We start from the raw sequence: 20,538 nt of genomic DNA, 5'->3' as shown, positions 1-20,538 counted from the left end.
TGTCTGATACCTGCAGACACCATATTAAATCCATAGACGTGTGTGTGTGTGTGTGTGTGTGTGTGTGTGTCGTACCCTCGATGGCCAGCATGGCTCTCAGCTCTCTGTTCAGCAGTTCGAAGCGTCTCTCCAGATCGTGCTCTTTCTCCCTGTGGCAAGTTAGACAGAGAGAGAGAGAAGAGAGGAAAAAAACACACACAGACAACAAAGTTCATCAATATGTTAATGACTAAATCATTAAGCACTTAAAGAAACCTGCAATAAACATCGATTCAGCTACTCGCCTGGACCTTCTCCGGCTTCGCATTAATCTACTGCACATAACTGATACACATACTGCGCTCACACAGCCCTGGGTGGATGTGAGGAACGTGCTCGGTGTGTGTTTGAGGGAAAAGGGGAAACAAAAAGAGCAGAAAGGTGGTGACAATGCATAAACGAGAAATGAAAAAGACAACGACATAAATGTGATTCTATGGACATGCCATGAGTGTGTGTGTGTGGTCTACATGTGTGTGTGTGTATGCAGCACAAATTAAATTCTTTCCTCTTTCAGTCATATTAAAAAATGAGCTTATTCGGTCCCTAATAGAATTCGTCCTTCACAGGCGTCTTTTCTTCTTCGCCTCCACAAAGAGAGAACAGAAAGGGCTAATAATCAGCCCTTCTGTCAATTGGCCACTTTAAAAGCCTCCCCTTTCCCACGATGTAATGTGATTATGAATACTTCAATCTCTCCTCCACTCGCACACTTTGAAATCCCAACAGCCGCAAATGGAGAAAAAAAAAAGGGCAGCGTGTGTGTGCGTCTCCACCTGTCGCAGCTGACCACATACAAAGAGACTAGCGATAGAGTGATGATCGCTACATTTCTATTGATTTCATATCCCGTCCACATGTAAATCAATGAGCGGATAGACAGAGGGGGTGAATGGAGTGGGGAGTACGCTCCCGCCCCATGTGGCTTCGATGAGTTTGATCCAATACTTGAATATGAGAGGGATCTTTCCAGGTTTTTAGTATTTCTAACAGGGTTTCCGCACATTTATTCAAAATTCCAAACTTTTCCAGACTCAAATTTCAAAACTTCTCTGCGGACTGTTTTAGACCTTATCTGATTATCTGAGTGCAGATAGCCAGACGTTTATTATGCAAATAAATGGCTTTAAAATCTAACTATTAACATGCAAATTACATTCTGAGTATATATACCTGTCACATGATTGTAGCCCGATACTGTAGCTTGTAAAAATCAATAAACACCAAACCAAGACACCTTCATCTCTGCCCCAAAAGGAAGTAAACTAACAGCTGACATTTGTTTCCATTAACATAAAAATTAAAATTCATCCTACTATAACAGGATTGGTGATGTTGTCTCTGACAGTCCTGACAATAACCACAAACGGGGCAAATTTGACCTATTTCAGCTAACTAAAGGTGCATAATTAAAGAATCATCTTATTCTTGTTGTATCTGCAGAAAAGTTTCAGGCTGATGTCGATATTTAATTTCAAAGGCCTTTATCTGATACCGATGACGTGGCGGCACCATCTTACATCTCTAGAAAGAAGCTTCTAATTTTAACAGAGTCTCTGCTGCCTTGTTTATTTACTGTTTCCATGGAAACAAAGACAAACGCAGGAATGAAGGTTTACTTATACAGTAAAGATAGTAAAGTCTGTTTACTTTTCTGATAACTACATCCCTGGGCAACTCACAAATGTTCAGCCAAACTTAATATTTGGTTATTTAGGTTTACTTATGCAGAGAAGATACTCATTCAGAACTGGAAATTACTAAAATCGTTTTTTTCCCGTAATGCGTAGGAACCCTGATCTCAGTGCACGAAAGGAAATGAAAGAAAGCGAACTGGTGCTTATGGTTTGAAAACAGTGCATTGTGGGTTTAGTGTTAATTTGTGGACAGACAGTAACACAGTCAGCAGTACAGTGAGATACATACAGCAGAGAGAGCTGGTTCTGGCGTCTGATGAGTGCGTTCTTCTTGTTGACCAACATGAACCACTCCTGCATCATGGCCTCCTCCTCCTCCTTGTTGTTGCCTGGAAAATGCACACAAACCGAAAAACAAGCACAGTTACATACATGATACAGCACCATTTCAATAAGCTGTTAGTATTTATCCCTCAGTTGTTTCTTTGCACCTTTTTAAAGACAAAAAGTCAGGTGTTAAAAGACAAATAGAGAACAATAAATTGAGTCTGATAGATTAAAAGTCATTTTCTATCTTTGCTTGTGTCTTAAAATAACAAAATTAGGGCTCAGTGTATACAGAGCATGAAAGAGATGCTCTAGATAAACCACTCAGCTAAGTCTTTTCGCCACTGCAGAGTCAGTTTGTCCACCAGATGTTTATGTGTGTGTGAGTGTGTGTATGTGTGTGTGTAAATACACTGCTCTCGCTTATGTTCCTTGTGTAAACATTCACATACTTCACACCATGTCTTCACAACGTCAATACGGCTTCAACCGGGGCGGGATTAACTCGGCGATTACCGTCGAGCGCCTTTACAGAGTGGAGCCTCTCACTGTAGGGCAATACATATCCCACCAATCACTCAGCGGGCCATAAAAAGGAAAAAATAAAATGTGTGTCTGGTACTCTGTGACGCTTAGTGTAATACCTGCTCAACACATGGGAGAGCTAGCAAGGCTCAGATGCATGGCTAATGTAAGCTTCGCCCACGCCTGGGGCTAAAGCTCTGTGCTGTAACTTACTTATAGGGTACAATGGGATGCGCACAACTGATACGGACAAAGCTCACTGAACGGAGAGCTTCAAATGTTAGCCACTAGAACGGCCTCCATCGGGCATGTTTGACCCGGAGTAAAGACTGGAAGAGGAGCTGAGTGTTTGGCATTTATCTGCTGTGTCACTGTACTAAAACCAGATCATCATGATGATTTATAAAGGGATTCAGTGATTAGCACACTGGTCATTAAAGAGTTATTTTCCAGCTGTTCTGCATCTTGATGTCTTTTAATACAGAGCAAGCGAGCAAAACTTTATGTATATGAAACATCAGGTGGAGGCACGATGTGCGAAGAACAAGTTGCAGGCACAAAACAAAGCCAGAAACTGACTATAAAAGTGAATCAAATCCATTAAAACTAAGAAGAAAAACTCCCTAAAATAATTATTACGATTAAGCATAAATCAATAAATGATACAAGGACATGTGAGTCAAGACTGATCAAATTAAAAACAAAATTAAATAAAAATAATAATATTAAAGGTAGACATTAAATGAGGACAATACATATGATTTAAAATAAAGAAAATAAGACATATAGATCTATAAAAGATGATAATACATGAGTAAAACCAACAAAATAAGATGAAATAACAGATAGATAAAAAAGTAGTAGTAAGTACAGAAAAATGATCTTGTTATTAAGATGAAATCCTTCATGAAATATATGAATTTACATTGAATTTTGTAGTTTAAGTGACAGGATCAGGCCATTAAATGTATTAAAATTCTCCAAGACCAATTACAGAAGATAAAACTATATATTTGACATGATTAATGGAGGCATCTTTCCACATTAGTGCAATATTTCAGTAATTTTTAGGATGCACAGCAGAGTAAACATCTGTTACTACATGCAGACACAAACCGGGTTTTGGGTTCAGTTTGTGTGTTAAAGCTGACATGCAGATCGTTACAAATACCATCAAATTCAAATTGTTTGCTTTTGTTTTGGTATTTAGTTTTTCGTTCTTTCTCTCCATGTAAATAAACTGTGCTGTGGTCAGCTCACTTAGCGCTGTTTATGTCTAGAATTGGGATATAAGCTTCGTGGCACTGGAGGCCATTTAAACAGCGACAGCAGCATTAATCTGACACTCAGTGCGTCTGTGAAGAGAAGAAATGGATGAAAACAGAGGACGCGAGATGAAAGATCGTCTTAAGGCTTATGTTATTATCTCTCGCCGTTTTTTTTCTCTCGCTTTCTCAAGAGGAAGGTTTAATAGCTGCAAAGCTACGACAGCCATCATAACAGAATTAACACTAAGAGGACGTTTCATACCACTTATTTATTAATTGGGGGCCGTCTGAATAATAAGAGAGGCACTGGTGAGCTGTATTAAGAAAAACATGCAACATTCATTCTTCTCTATATATAAAGAGTTCACGAGAACATTTCTTTGATTTATTATCTCTAACATGTGGCTTTTGCACATTAGTGAAGAGGGGTTTTAAGCTCATTTTACTCATGCTTTTCTTACAAGACTATAAACTTAAAAACAACAGGTTTGGTGCTTTATGGGCGTCTGAATGTGATCACAATCTGTGCATAAATGATTGATGGAGCTGCTCAGGAGAAAACCAGCCAAACACACACGCCAGCGCTCATGGCAGAGGCGAGGGAGCATCGGGCCGCTGCGTCATTGACGACAAAAGGCAGGCGCGTGGATGTGTGCGCGGACACCGGTGAGTGTGTGGACATTTGTGATACTCTGAGCCAGCAGATGTATGTAATTTCATTTAGGAGGGTGGAGCGGGGAGGGGGAGTGAGAGAGAGGAAAAAAAAGAACGAGCGAATGAAAGAAAGCTTCAGGATTTAGCGGAATCGGGGGCTCGTGGATTACTGTAGTCAACTTTGAAACGGACGACACTCGGAGGGGGGATAAAGCCGGCGCTGACAGGTCATTGTGCTGCCTCGAAGTCAAATAAAACAAGCAAATAATAATGGCAAATATTAAGCTCCTGTGACATTGTGGCGAGGCGGGCTGGAAGACGAGGGGGGATTATAAAGCTATATCCCCCACCGCTAGCCAGCCAGCAGCCACCAGCCAACCACCAGCCGCATTTTCTGAAAGGAGGGAGGGGAGGCGAAGGGAGGGAGGGGAAGGAAAGGAGGAGAGGAAAGAGAGAAAGGCAGGGAGGTCAGAGGAGAGGTAGGATGAAGGAGAAGAGGGTAGAAGGGAGAGATGAGGGATGGACAGACGGGAAAATGGTGAATGTGGGAGCGACTGGAGGAGGGAGGGAGAGACGGAGGGAGTAAGGGCAAGCAGGTGAGAGATATCAAAGCAGAGAAAGAAAGGAGGTGATGGAGGGATGAAGGGAGGACGAATGGCGCAGGATGTGACAGCTGCTCAGCCTCCTCCTCCCTTCACTCTCCAGAGCTGAACTTCGACCTCCGGATACTACCTGAGTCTTAAAGAGACACGCGTGTCTACATCGAGTCACGTTTACTGTTTATATCGGGGAGCTAAAACTCTTTAATACACATCCAAATAAAATACAAGAAACATTTCACATTAGATGGAGGACAATTTCATGATACATTTAGTTTTTTAATATGCCAGTAGACAGATTTCCATTAACCCGTAAATTGCACAAACTGAAACTGTGACTATAAAATACATGTTTCCTAATGGAAACATGTCAAACTCACGCCTGTACGCTGCTGGAAACTGGCAAAAACAAGTCATGGAGAAGGGGAGGAACCAACCAAAAGCACGGCTTCATTTTAAGAAGAAAGATGACAACACTAAGTGGGTTTCCTTTACAGATTTGCACAAAACGTAAGTGATATTAAATTTATATAATATATATATATATATATATATATATATAAATTTCAGACTGTGATGTCTTTAAATTGAAAATTTTAAGTAAAACAATCATCTTTCTACGCAACACGGGCTCTATACGCACAAATGCCCCTGATAACCAACACAGAAGGACAGCGGTGCTGAGGGTAAATATCCTGTTTTGACACATTAGCACCAACCAAGGCAGGCTAAACTAATTTTTCTTTGCCTTAAAATAAATAAATTAATAATAATAATAATAACATAATAGCTGAAAACCTGAGTAGGGCTGCTTTTTTTCCTCACAGATTATTGATCAGAAATCAATAAGAGAATCAATAAAGAATTGGACCGATAAGCTGAATCCATAATGGCACTGGTATCAATAAAATCTTATCGCTTCACAACCCACGGAAACATTCAGTAAAATTTGTGAAAAGAAATGACTATTTTAGTTACATATGTAAAAATATTCAGCTGTCCTCTGGTGGTCAGTGGTTAAATTAAGGCTCTGGTGCAGCGCTGAGGGTTTGATTCCCGCTGATATCCGCTCTCTGTCGGTAATGAGCGTGCCCACAGAATGGCATATGTTACGAGTGACAACAACAGAGAGGAAAAAACTGGTGAACGTTGTGTTGTGTGAAGACAAATGGTGTAAATATCCCTGGCAAGCTCTGCTGACACTGTGTCTGTGAATCCAGCCTTGGCTCCGAGAAGCTGTGGATCCATGCTGGCTCTCAGGGGGCCATCTTGGATCAAAGCATCTGGCGGTTTGGCAGGTTGCATTCTGGGTCTTGCTGCTTGCCTTACACGCCATTTCTCAGTGCTCAACACAGAGCAGGGCAGAGCAAAGAAAAAATTAAAAACACAGGCCAAAATCTACTGAGACTGGAGCAATAAGTTTGGCACGAGTACAATGTTTGATCAGGACATCAAAGGATTAGTGAAATATGTCTGATGGAGATACTCCGGGTTTCCCTACCTACAGCAAACTTTATCAGCATTAATATCATGTCTGGTGTTACCTCAGCTATCAATGTGGCTGCGATGGTGAGAATCACACAAGATACACACACACACACGGCCAAGATACAACTGATACACACATCCCGACAACCCCTCTATCTGATTGCCTGTCTCCCTCTTCTCTTGTTTCACTCTCTCTGTCTCACAAACACAAGCGAGATACAATGACACAGACTGCTGTGTGTGTGTGTGTGTGTGTGTGTGTGTGTGTGGGGAGACTGTTATTCTTAAGGAATGAAGACAGGCTGGTTAGTAAGGGTCATCGTGTGTTTATATGCATCCACATGAGACACAGAGAGAGTAAGAAATAAAAGAAAGAAGCAAAGACGGGGTGAAAAGACAGCGTGAGCCTCTATAGCCAAATAAGATTAAGATGGCTATCTTGGCCACCGTTCCATTCAGAGTAGATAGGAATAATGAAACCCACCCTGAGGTGGTCAAACTGCTGCTGCTGGTGGCCTGCACTGGTTTTTAATTAACCGTAGGATGCTGCTGTGCTCGGTCTCACTAAATGCATGCGAGGAGTATTTTTAGGGACTTTTGTAAATGACTTCTTTTCATTTGCTGAGACGTCCAAACCTGCATACAAGTGGCAACAACATACTTTAATATGTGAAATTAGGATGTTTGTTGACGTTTTGCACAGGATTTTTGAATCTGTAGCGCAGGTAGAGAGCCTCCGTCTACACTGCCATCATAGACGGGGATGTTGCACGTTATTCTCAACGTTCTGTATAAAAGGTACGATCCCAGAACGGGGGGACAGAGTTCATTCGCCTGTACGTTACAGTGCCGAATCAACGTCTGTGTAAAACGTAAAGCTGGCAGAGTGGGACAGATGAGACGTTTTTCAGTTCTGCTACGTGTGCGAACCACCATTGAGAGATTTGAAAAGCAGCTAGCAGCAGTTAGCAGCGAACCCAAGGAAGAGCAGCAGCTGTGAATGTCCGCAAATTTGGAAAACAGCAGCCACATTTACACTTCCTGTTCAAGGCGGGAATATCACGCCGTTATTCTGCTTCGCCATTCTGTATACAACTTCCCATCACAGAAAGCTAAACTGACTAAACAGCCACAAAAAGGTACACTGTTGCACTACGTGGTGAAAAAAGCCTCTTGCTATTTCTTAAAGACCAAAGTAAAATCTCCAATTTTCGTCAGAGCAACAGCCCAAAACTTAAATGTAATAATTTAGTTAGATCAAACAGAGAAAAGCAGAATTTGAGAATCTGAAAATAGCAAATGTTTGCCACTTTTGCTTCATGAATCGTTTTCATGGTTAACGGATTATAAAAATTAATTTTCGGTCGTGAAACCAATCAATGAATCGACCGATTTCTTCAGTGCAATTTGAGGAAACATGAGTCAATTAGTCAACACTAAGGGGAAGCAGGGGTCAATATCTGACCTTCGGGTTAAAGAACAGCCTTTCCACTAACGGACTGCAGGTTTTTGTTTAAAGATTATAAAATACAGTGACTGGATAAGCAGGAAATCCCACACCCGTCTTCAGCAGAGGAACGTCGTCTCTCTGTGCCTTGAAGGAGGAAGCTTGGATAAAAGGAGAAAATGAATGAGACAGAAAGAGAAAAACATTAAAAGCTGTGATCACAGCACGTTCATCTCATTTCTTATCCCACCATTTTGCCATTTAATCCAATAGCTGCTAATCCAATTTGTCTATCGGACATGTAAAAAGGCGGGGAGGAGGGTTAGGAGGAGAAAGACGGAGAGCAGGAGGAGGAGGGAGAGGGAGGACGTGGAGCTGAACTTCTCTTCTGTGTCCAAGTCACTTTCTGAATTGCTGTTTATTTAGGGACGAGCCGCACTTGTGTCTCTCCCATCGCTCTCTCTCTCCATCCGACCGTCAAGCCCGTCTGATATCAGCGGGGATCAGGGAAGATGAAAGCCAAAGACGCATGAAAGGAAATGGTGAAAAAAGAGGAATAAAAAGAACAGGATGAACATTGTTTCCTGTGATTAGGTAAGAGCTCGTTAAAAGGCTGTCACTGCAGCGATGTGAATATGCATGACAGGGGCCGGCCTAATCAGAGAGGTCTGTGGCGAGGGCCGGAGGGGGGGAATTGTGCGTAAGTAGCCTACTGAAGACTTGATTTAATTAATGTGAGTAGACGGGTGTCTTGTTAGGAAGGAGACACAGGGAGACTGAGAGTGTTGCTTGTGAGAGAAATAGAAAAAAAACATCTTTAGCCACAAAATAAAAATCTAAAACCTGCAGTAGTTGTGTTTCTTTCATGCTCTTCTTCACTTTTTCTCTGGGATTTGAGGACATTGGGTGCGTCACCTGGACCTCTGAAGGAAAAAAAATCTCCACATTTAAAAAACAAACAAACAAAAAAAAAAAACATGGTTTGGAAGGCACGTTTTCTTTAATTTTTTGTGATTGTTTTTTCTTTAGATTTGGTGATTTTTACAAACTTTTTTTTTTTTTTTTTTTTTAAAGTTTTCTATTTTCTATTTCTATTTTATTGATTTTCATTTATTTCTAAACATTTTTGTCAATGATTTTTTTTCTTTAAACCTGTGGATCCCTGACAAAAAAAATAACCAAAAAATGAAATGGGACAAACACTTAATGCATTTTCACAGTGTCATTTAGGGAGGCTCAATGAAAAATATTTGTAGTGGGGAAAAAAACAGCAACTCCCCTCCCCTGATAAATTAAGAACAGTCCCTTAGTCCTATTCCTAAAACAACAACAACAACAAAACAGGCCACATAATACCAAGATCAGGCCAGTGAAGTTACTGTACTTGGAAAAAAACCCCAAAAACTCTTTTACTCTACAGCAGGAAACCGCACTTTATAATAAAAGCTCTGTGCTGCAAATTCACTGTACTTCAAAATAAAGTGTATTTTTCACTAACTTGGGAACCACTGCTCTTAAAAGCTGAATTACATTTTTTAAAGCTTGTATTCAGAGTAATATTGTCTGAGTGCAACAGTTGCTGCTATTTCCAGCTCGGCAACATTACAACACTAAACGACATGTGCAAGAATCACCCCCCTAATCTTCTCTACATTTCACATGTGATTCCTCGTGCTCTCTTCTCGTCTATTCTGCTCTCTACTGGAGTGGTGCTGAGGGCTATTTTTTTCTAGGGAGGCTTGTTCGAGGCCTTTTTAGCCGCCCCTCAATGGCACAATGGTCCCCGCGTATAGAGCAGATTCCTGCTTTATTGAACCTGTGTATAATGTCTGCTGAATGGAACACATTAACCGATTCACACTCACCTCTTTGCCTCCCCTCCCTCGGATAGAAAAAGGGAGAAAAGTAAAATAAGAAAGAGAAAAAAGAAAAAAAAACCTTCTCTCACACTGAGGCACAATGACTGCCTTTTCCACCGGTGTCATTTGTCAACCACTGCTTGCTTTACAACTTACAAAAGAGGTGGAGGTAGAGGAGAGAGCAGGAGAGGCAGGAGTGGGTTGTGACTGAGGGATGAATTGAGTCTTTTCCATAATCATAAGTGAGGCTGCATAATTATTTGTTTCTAATTACAACGTGTATTAATGGTGGAGGTCCATGTTAAGAAAAGAAACTGCCAAACATGCAGAGCCGCTGAATTAATAATGTATGTGTAATGATTTTGATTTCCATAATCAATAATGACAGGAAATCAGCATGAGTCAAATGTTCAAATATATAAGTAAGATACTGATATAAAATTCAAGTCCAATAAAAAAAAAATCAATAAGGATTTGAAATTGACACCTGTTGAGATGTTAAAGGTTAATCAAATAATACCCGTCTATTAGTGCATATATGTAGGTTTCTGAAATACAGGAAAACTAAAAATAGACGGTTGACTCCTTTCTCATTACCAGCAAACAAATGTGCCTTTCATTTATCAATTTTTTTCTGGTGTGTCTGTTCTGCAATCAAAAATGCCCCAGAAAATAAACAGCAAAAAGCAGCATGGAGGTCAGTGAAAATGATGCGGTGAACACCAGCAAAGTTTTTCAAGGGAAGGAGGAGCTGCGGATGATCAGAAGTCCTAGAAAAGATCAGGGTGGATGGTGGACGTGCAAAGCGAGGAACTATGACAGTGAGTGGGACGAACATCCTGAAACATTAAAGGCACTTTGGTCGTGGTGGGAGAAAGATGGTGGTTTTGGGTAAATATTAAGAAAAACAAACACGTCCTGTCTTGTGCTTAAAGTCAGTGTTGACTTTTCAATATTTAACAATGACCACCATCTTTTGACTAACCTTAGTGCTACAATTGCCCACACATAACCACAACAAATCTAGACAAACAAGAAGATTTTGCCTTACTTTTCTCTAAAAAAGGATTTGCTTTCATATCTAAATAGTGTAAAGACGTGATTTCTATGAGACAACATCGATGAAAACCTGTATTTCTGCCATGAAAGTTTTCCTAACAATCATGATCATTACTGGTGTTTGTAATATCATGCAAAGTAAGTGTCACTCCACTTTTAGCCCCGATCATGAGCACTGTTTAAAGGGGAGATAAACTACGCACGGCAGGACTGCCAAAGCCTTTTTTAATGAGCAGCAGAGAGTGCATATGCAGCGCCCATCATGTCACTGTTTGAACATTTGTGTTCAGAGACCACGTTAAACACAGACGAAGGGGTTTGTCCTGCTAATATGTTTCCTCCTCTCATCCTCCTCTCTCTTAAACACACACGCCTCCTTGCTCTCCTCTGCTAACTCTCCTATGTGTACAGAAACACACACACAGACACACACGCACACACACACACCCTTGGGCAAACACGTTTGACCTCAGAGCTAACAGTAGACCAAGCTCCAGACTCCTCTCATTCCTCCACCTTAGAGGTTAAGAAGAGGTGGGGGCTCGGGCAAACAGAGTTCACATAATAGACTCACTCTGGAGATGAAATGTTCATATTGGAAGTCACACACACACACACACACACACACACACACACACACACACACACACACACGGACACATTTTCTGTTGCTTGCACTGAGAGATGAAGAGTGTGTTATGCAGCTTTCTCTCTCTTATTCGCACAGACTTCTAAAGGTCGGTTTAAACGTCTGCGTTGAATCTACGCTTTAGATTCGGTGCCGCGTCATCAAACTTTGACTTCGTGATTGTATCTCTAATTGCGGGGTTTTTTGCTGGTCCGTAAACAAAGCACAGTTGGAATTCTTCATTACTTTTATTTTTTTCATCGGCAGCAGTTTGTCGAGTTTGAGTCACGAGGTCAGATCGATAAGAGCTGATCAGATTAGATCAATGGATTAGAGTGAAAGCAAACTTTCTTTTGCCGTCACTGCACAGGTCAGACTCAGCGCTGAACCAAAGGGGTGCGTGATTTCCATGAGAGACCATTTTTACTTTACCTAGGTTGGAAAAACAACAGACAACCCTTAAATGAGTCAATGTTTGTCTAATAAATGGTGTTTGATTTTGGTCACCGGACTATTGGTTTGTGAACTGGATCGAAAGTGTTCGGCACTGATTCATGTTGTGGGATATCACTGGATGCACAGTTTGTAGGAGGTTTATGTCTTTTTTTGTCTGATTATGTTTGCGGTTATGTTTGGATGATATTTATGTATTGCACTGTTGGATTACATTCTGTAAAGGTATCAGAATGTTTGGTTTGATTTTGGTAAATGTGTCTAATCCCATGAGATATGGGTCATGTAAAATGTCCAACCACAAAAATAAAATGCTCATTTATTCTATATAAATCAACAAATGGTTAAGTTTCACTTTCACAGAGAGACACAGCTTCCAAAAAATGGGAAATCTATATGTGGTGGCGATTACTCTGCCACAGGTTAATGAATGTGTGAGAACCCTCGTTATCAACTCCAAAATGATTCGCTCAGTTTCAGTCGCTATCTCTTGAAGACAAACACGAAGAAACTCAACACAGTGGCAAAACTCGGCCTGCTAACGATCATTTTGGCAGTGTAATTGCAAAAAGTTACACAAATAAACAATAGAGCCTTTAAATACAGCTATTTCTCAGCCTTAATTTAGCTTTTCTCCTCTTAAATATCTTCTCATTGTAATTTAATGTGTGTTAGTATTTGATTCTTTAATTGATTATAAAATAAAGGGACTTAAACAACACAAAAGCCATTCCTGGAGTATTTTTCTGTTTGTCTCGCAGCAGAACCAGCCAAGCTGTGACAATCACACAAATACAATCCTCCCCCCTCCTCACCTCAAACCCAACATCTCCTCCCCTCCCTCCCCTCGCCCCACTCCATCAAATTGTGTTTTTGCTACAAATCAATAAACATTATCAGAGAGTGGCAGACTATGGGCTGGTGGAGGCAGCCTCTGTCTGTTAAAGCCCAGACCGCCCTGTCTCTATCACAGGCTGGGTGAGAAGGCCAGGAGGAGACACACAAGGAAAGGTAGACAACACACACACACACACAGACACACAAAAATACTGGGACTTATAGTAAACATAAGATGTAAGCAGAATACGCATAGACATGCTCGATGGTCAAACAGCAAGTCTTTGATGCATGTACAGTTCAACAGGGAGTGTTTTCTCACACGCGTACACGCAGAAAACAATCAAAGTGAGCCGAGCGGAAAAGAAAAGGACAGCAGTGAAGCATTAGAGTGTTAAACAATAATCCGAACTGTACAGCACAGCCTGTTTTGACCATGCCACTCAACGTCAATAAGAAATTAAGGAGAGTCTATGACGCCAACAGTGACTTTAAACACTCTCCAGCCCATTAGGCTGCTGTATCACTACTCTATGCTTGTCAGCTCACTTTAGCTTTAGCGTCAGAAATCCTCGCTTTTTTCTGACGCTCTACGAGAACCATTTAACTGAGCTCTAAATAAGATAATTTTCAACATGTCCCCACTTAGCTTGGGGCTGGAAAAGGAAAATCAGGGGGCCTGCCATACAACATTTCTCAATTACCTTTCTCATTATCGTCACCCGTGTTCATTACTGCTATTATCATCCTCTCTTTTCTACTGCACCCCCCCACTTTAGGCTAGCTTAGGCCGTTGTGGCTGTCGTGTTGGATGAAGAGAAGAAGGAGAGCGGCAGAATCGAGAGCTTTTCGCAAGGCCAGAGCACTTCAGGTAATTAATATAGCAAGAGGGGGCAGAGAAGAGGAGACGGAGAGTATGAGAGTGTACGCACGCCTGTGTGTGTTTTTGCTGAAATGCCTGATTGGGGAGCTCACCTGCCGATACCCCCTAAAAGGTATTTCATTAGCGAGCCTTTTACCATACAAGCAGAGGAACAAAGCCTCGGTTACGCCTGTCTCCACTCCAGCTCGACGGGGCCCTCCAGGAGGCCTGTAGCTGTGTGTGAAGAGTGGAGGAGCAGAGAGGAGAGGCGAGGAGAGGCTATCCCCGTTCATAATCTCATGACAAAAGGCAAAAAGGCATCATCCTATTAACAGCGTGATTCTTCACCAGCTCATGCTAGCTCCTTTCCACAGGGGGCTCTCTTTTATTATTAAGGTGAGTGGGTGATAGGGAGCAGGAAAGGCGCCAGGCGCCTCCCTATTAGCCCTGAGACAAGGGTAGGTATGGAGGGGGAGCGGAGAGAGGAGAGACCTCATGCTCGGGTCCTGCTTGGTGCCTTTTTCTGTCTTTCAGAGTGAGAGCTTTTGCTTGGCCCTTTGGGGTCTGACTTCTATTAGACTTCGGTGATACAACACAAAATCAAACACCTCAACACCATCGGTGAAGCTCTCTGGGAAAACATGTTCAGCTCCACCAGTTTAAACTCATTTGATTTACTTTACTCCTCAACACCAGCACAACCAGTAACATGTCAGGGATCAGTCGTTTACATGCACACTGACGTTCAGCTACTCTTATAGCTCCATCAGGCCATTTAATGGGACTACTACAACAATAATGATAATGATTATACTACTACTACTACGTCTACTACTACTAATGATAATAACTTTATTCATACAGCACCTTTAAAAACAGAGTTTACGAAGTACTTTGATAAACAAGGCAAACCCATACCAACAAGAGTAAATACAATTCAACGAATATTAGCACAAAACAGAAATAATAGTAGTAATAATAATTGGAGCGGAGAGGCTTCCTTTTACAAATTTATGCAGTTTGACTTCCGAGTCAAAGCCCAGTGTGGAGACTATGGAGCATGTGCAGAACACCTGGGCCAGTTCACATTGAGCTGTATACATGGAAGAGGAAATCTACCCCTAACTGCATTATTTAGAAGCGTTGGTCCAACTCTGAAATTCTATTTAGTATCATTTCAGTCAGACTAGCATATTTACATGTATTTTGAAATTCCATTTTTAACAACACAATAATTCCACTTTTTCTTACATCATGTAAACATACTAATTAAAGGAATGCTTGCTTTAAATATTGTGAAAGCTGCAGCATTTCCAACTCTACATTTATTTAGTACTTACTGACTGATGCTCCAGACAGCACATACAGCACTGCTCAGGTTCCTGGCAGTGGCGCAGTTTGTTTAATCTCAGCTGTATGATTACAGAAATAAATTCACTCTCATTTCTGCTGCTTGTGAATAATGGGGAAATCTGTGGAGATGATACATGTTGCTTCTGTGTGACCGGAAAGTTAAATTAAATTTCGCAGAAGCAACATGTGTCACTATTTGGGTCTCTTGAACAACTTCAACAGATTTCAAAGTTAAGGAAAGAGACTTGATTTACTATTATTATTTGAGTTGAAGGGACAGTTTTGCATTAAGCTGAGTATTACACAGCAGCATTGCTAACAGTCAGGGTGAGCATGTGAGAGAGAGAAAGAGACGAGTGAGAGGAAGAGAGATTAGTCTGTTTTTCTGTTTGAGTGTTTTGTCTTCTGCTCAGCGGGGGTGCCTGCCTCTAGCCTCAGGTTACACAGGGGAATTATGGGAAAAAAAAGTAGCCTGGGCTGTGTTTGTGAATGACAGCAATGCCGGGCTTGGTGCTGAAGAGCTGAAGCTGCTTAATAGATATAAATGTAATGAATAAACGTATGGTTCACTTAATTCTGTTAAATTTTTTTCTTGCTGATTTAGAAATTTGGGGTGCTGGCAACGCAGAGATTGAAGCCAGTTCTATAGTTACACATTTTTTAAGTGCTTTATTGGTAAACATAGAAACTTGTATACACAAACATCCTACTTATACCCTTTTCCCACCAAAATTAGAGCGGCACAGGGGCTTTACAAACACAGGTAAACCACCAAATATAGGCAATAAGCTGCATTCCCACTGCCAGTGAACACACCGCTGCAGCACACGAGTCTGCCTTTCTGTCAGCTTGTGTGTGCCTGTGTGTGTGTGTGTGTGTATTGTTTTGTTGGTGTGTCCATGTGACATCATGGACAGGCCGGAGTATAGATAAACAGCAGCAGGAACAGAGGTCTTTGAAAACTTTTCAGTGGTTTCTTCTCTGTCTATATTGCTTATTTATTTAGTCTCTCTTTGACTTTCGGTGCAGACTAATTTGGAATAATGTTTTAGCGCTGCTTGGGAGGAGACAGACAGTAACTAGTGATGGCGCGTCATTGCATCTTGTCGGTTAAGGAGCTTAAATTAGTGCAATCACCCAGGTGTTGGGTGTCCGATCAGAGCCAGAAGTGATAAAAACACGTCATTCGACCTGAGTGTGAATGCCGATCAAACACATTCCCATTGCATTAAAAAGCCAGATGTTAACAAGTTTTTTGTGCTGTTGGAATGAGACTTCAGATTTGGACATATCAAGCGTGTCTGCTACTGACTGGGACGTCCCACAAGAAGTGAAACTGAATAAGTGCGTACAGCAGGAGGAGCAACAAGTCCCAATGTGCAGATTCTTTAGTATAATTATTAATATAAACAAAAAAAATTGGCTTTAGGATGTTGTAAGAGTGACTGTGCCCTGATCATTTTATAGCTGCAATTTTGCACAAATTTGAGATTTTTCATGATTAGGTGGTGTGACATATGGGGATAATAATGTTTGTAAAGTCTTTTGAACTGATACTTAGTACTTTATTTTATCAAATTATGTCATTAATGTATTTATTCCACCTACCTGGGGGCAGAAAATAGCAGCTTTACTGAAACCTAGTACAATGCATCTCCTTGTTTTATATAAGGTTAATGTTTTATTGTACACTGTCCATGTCTGAATAAAATTACATTACATTACAATAAATATTTATATTTCTACATTCTGAATCCAGCCTGAGTATGTTTATATATGTGTGCACAGGTCCGCCCTCCAACAACACCTACTGCTCTTAGAGGTGCACACCTTAATTACCACTTAAATGCTACATGCTTCAGAGATTTAAAATGGTCTTATAAGAAATGTATGCTGTGTGACCACCTATTACTGCAAGCGCACTCATTCACTCACTCACATCAGAATTTTGCTAATTTAGTGTGATAGAGAGAACTTTGAGGGACCTTTAAAAGGTATGTCAAAGTACAGATACTGAAGAGATGCACTCCCTCCAACTCCACAGGCTTACAACTGCACACACACGCACACACACACACACACACACCTCATCATCATCATCGTCCTCCATTCTCCTCCGTAGCCCAGTAAAAAGCCTGTGATGACCTGGGTGTGTAGCTTATTAACCTCCCCATCAGTTCTTATCAGCCAATGAATAGCCCAGTCATCTGCCCCTCCTCCTGAATCTAAGGGTGAAAAATTTCTCCTCACGTCAGGGCTATAATTCAATCCACACACAAATCATTTAAGGTGTGTGTGCACAAGCGCGCACACACACACACACACACACACACACACACACACACACACACACACACACACACACACACCCACACACACACACACACACACACACCCACACACACACACACACACACACACACACACACACACACACACACACACAGGGAAGGGGATCAGTGGTAACATTTTGTCAACCTTGGTCCTGGTGGGTTTCCAAGACTGGCGTGGACCAGATGTTACCGAAATTATCTACAATTGGAGAAAACAACAGAAGGCGTGTACATGTGTACAGGCGGTTTGTGTGTGTTCACATGTGTGTACTTCTGTGGCTGCCCGCCTGCATGCATGAGTGTGTGTGCGTGTGAGAGGGCCAGAATAAATTAATGGCTGATTTCTCCCCTCGCTTTGATGGCATTAAGAGCCCTCTTCTTCTCAATGTGCCGCGTTAAATGCTTTTCTCTCCTTCTCTCTTTCCCTCCGTCTCTCCCTTCTTTTTTTTTTTGACAAGCAGGGCCACCCAGCTGAAAGCAACTGATGCAAAACGCTGAAGTAATCCCCCCCTCCATCCACCACCACCACCACCACCCCTCCCGCTATCTTTAGTCTTTGACACAGTAGCCATTATCTGTGGGATTTAGTTAAACCAAACCTTCATGTATTTGTTAGGCCCTGGGTTCGTTTTCTCCTCTGACTGCTCTGCTTGAGTGTGGCCGAGCTGGGGGGAGTTTTTTTACATAATCAGTACAGCTAGCAGGAGACACATGAAGAGGAGAACACAATGACATCTAGCTGGATTCTGCTCAGAACTTGAATTTTATTTTTATTTTACTTTTATTTTAAAGGCTAAACTGAAATTTGCAACCTTGCTTGTTTTGATTGCTGCAAAACACTAAACTTTAACATCACTTAGAAGCAGTGACAAAATAATTTTAATTTCCTCGATTAATTCACCCACACTTGTATAATATACCTGTATAGCACTTTGAATTGCATTTGACTTGTTTGAAAGGTTTTTTTTATACATCTATGTGAAATTTAATGTAGAAAAACAAGACCAACACTGGCACTCACAAAACATTTCAGATATTAAGTATGCATTTCAGTTCATTTCTGCTCATATTATATCTGAGTGCCAGTTTTATACTTGTTTTGGGGATTATGTCACAACCATGCATCTCTATACATTGTTTCAGATTTTTGGAGTTGTGCACACTACTGTTTTGCAAATTAAATGTATACAACTCCTTTTAATGAACACAATCTATGGACATCTCTTACTGAAACTTAATCTCATCACAGCTATCAATAAAAGAGTAGAATCCCATGAAACTAAACTGAGAATAGCTATGACCAAAATGACATTGCAACAAAAAAAAAGATCAGCACTGATCATGCTATAATAAATCCAAACAAACATATAAGAAGAAAGTCAGAATATTAACGAAAGTTTAGATAAATGCTTGAAATAAAGGTGGAAATTTACCATATTATACCACTTCTGAGCTCAAAGAAAGCATCTGTTAACGGCAGTAACAAATAGGAAACAATCTGTCCGTTTAGCCTTTCTTTATTTCCAGACTGTGACTTGTTTTCTATCAACTTGTTTCTATAAATGACACTAAACACTGAGGCCTTCCTCTCTGTGCCTCCTGCAGCTCCGCAGCTAAAAGCAGTGTTAGAGAATCACTGTTGAAATGTGCAGATAAGCCGGGGCTCTGTGGGGCTAAGCTAAGGTTAAGCCAGGTGGTTGAGCTCCCTGAGTATGTGTTTACACACACACCGAGGTGTGAACCATTTGGGGGGCTTAGAGGGGCGGAGAAACACGAGTTGATTTAGTGCTAGTGTAAACCTCAGTACCTGTTGATGGTGTTAATTGGGACAGCTTAACACAAACATCAGCACTCATCTGATCCAGGACAGGAGTCAAATTTAACACACTAATGCCAGCAGTCAAACACTCCTTTGGTAAAGAAAACGGGAAATGGTGCTGAATTTCTGGTCATAAACTTATGTACTGTCAATTTTTTCTTGATTAAAATATTTCATTATTTAAATCAAGATATTGGCAGGTTTAGTTTTATATATGCTGTTTGGACAACATTTAAAGACTGATATAAAAAATACTTTCCCGGTTTTAATCCCGTGTCCATGTGTTAATCATTTATCTCTTGCCAAATATATTTAAAAGAAAAAAGTAGGGTTTTACATTATTATCCCTGTTTCCTATTTCTGTAAAAAAAACAAACAGGTAAAATGGTTTCAAATGTTTCATTATTTTGCCTGTTCTCAGGGGCGTAAAAAAAGTTCATCCAAACAAGTGAGACTTTGCGCTTAAAAAACTGCGCTTCATTGTATGTCGGTCGACGAAGGTGACGGGGCATCATGGAGAGAGCGAGAGGAGGAAATGTGTGTTTCGATATCAGCAGGCAAAATCTTTGTTTTATTTCCAAAACAACGTGGTGGAGATCTAATTCATTCATCTCTAACTTGCCCTGATCTCACGTTGGGGGGGTCAACAGTTCGCTGTGGCTTCATACGCACTAAACTCTATGTTAGTCAAATCAGCAGCCCAATCAGATTTAAAAGATTTGAATTAAATGCCTCTTTTAACTGTACGTTATTGAAATATTCTGTTATAATGGGAAATATGTCACAGTATTGCTAGTATTTAAAAAAAAACTGTATCAACACTAACCCTTTGCTTATAAAGGTTTGTGATTGATTTAAAAGCATCGTTCTCTCATTTAGCTTGAATCAAGGGTCCACACACAGGTCAATACACTTACACAGCAGTTAAATATGTTTGTAAAGGAGTGAGAGTGAAGAGGCAGAGAAATTTATGAATGAAAAAGTGTGAGAGAGAGCACAGTGATAACCCCCAGCAGAGGACGTCCACCCCCCCTCAACCTGCTGACAGACAGCTGCAATCTTTTTAGCATAAGTGGCTCCGCCTGCTCCATTAGCAAAGAGAAGGAGGGTGTGTGTGTGTGTGTGTGTGTGTGTGTGTGTGTGTGTGTGGAGGGGAGAGCTCGACCCCCCCTGGGGTAGATGTTAGAACAAATTTGAGGGGTGTCATATTACACGCCTTGTGACAAGAGGCAGAGGGGAGGTGAACGATGAATTTGCTTGATGAATTAATCTGCGGACCAGTAATGGCTCTGCTAACAACATTAGTCATCCTTCTCACATCTCTGCGCTGCGATTCACTACTTCTTCCCCC

General features: G+C 41.0%; 1 protein-coding gene across 4 annotated transcripts in view; it reads right to left on the bottom strand.

Annotated features, from left to right (window-relative positions):
- ehbp1 (EH domain binding protein 1) overlaps positions 1-20,538 on the bottom strand; it is a 186,576-nt gene that overhangs the window by 11,342 nt on the left and 154,696 nt on the right. For all 4 annotated transcript variants that reach the window (XM_042501759.1, XM_042501760.1, XM_042501761.1 and 1 more), the window contains 2 exons: positions 1,966-2,065; positions 76-149 (listed from right to left, as the gene is read on the bottom strand). In XM_042501759.1, the coding sequence (XP_042357693.1) occupies positions 76-149; positions 1,966-2,065 (174 nt within the window). The remainder of the gene's footprint in view (positions 1-75; positions 150-1,965; positions 2,066-20,538) is intronic.

The sequence above is a fragment of the Plectropomus leopardus genome, chromosome 15 (genome assembly GCF_008729295.1).
Source record: "Plectropomus leopardus isolate mb chromosome 15, YSFRI_Pleo_2.0, whole genome shotgun sequence".
NCBI lineage: Eukaryota > Metazoa > Chordata > Actinopteri > Perciformes > Serranidae > Plectropomus > Plectropomus leopardus.
This window is presented reverse-complemented; position numbering and strand designations above follow the sequence as displayed.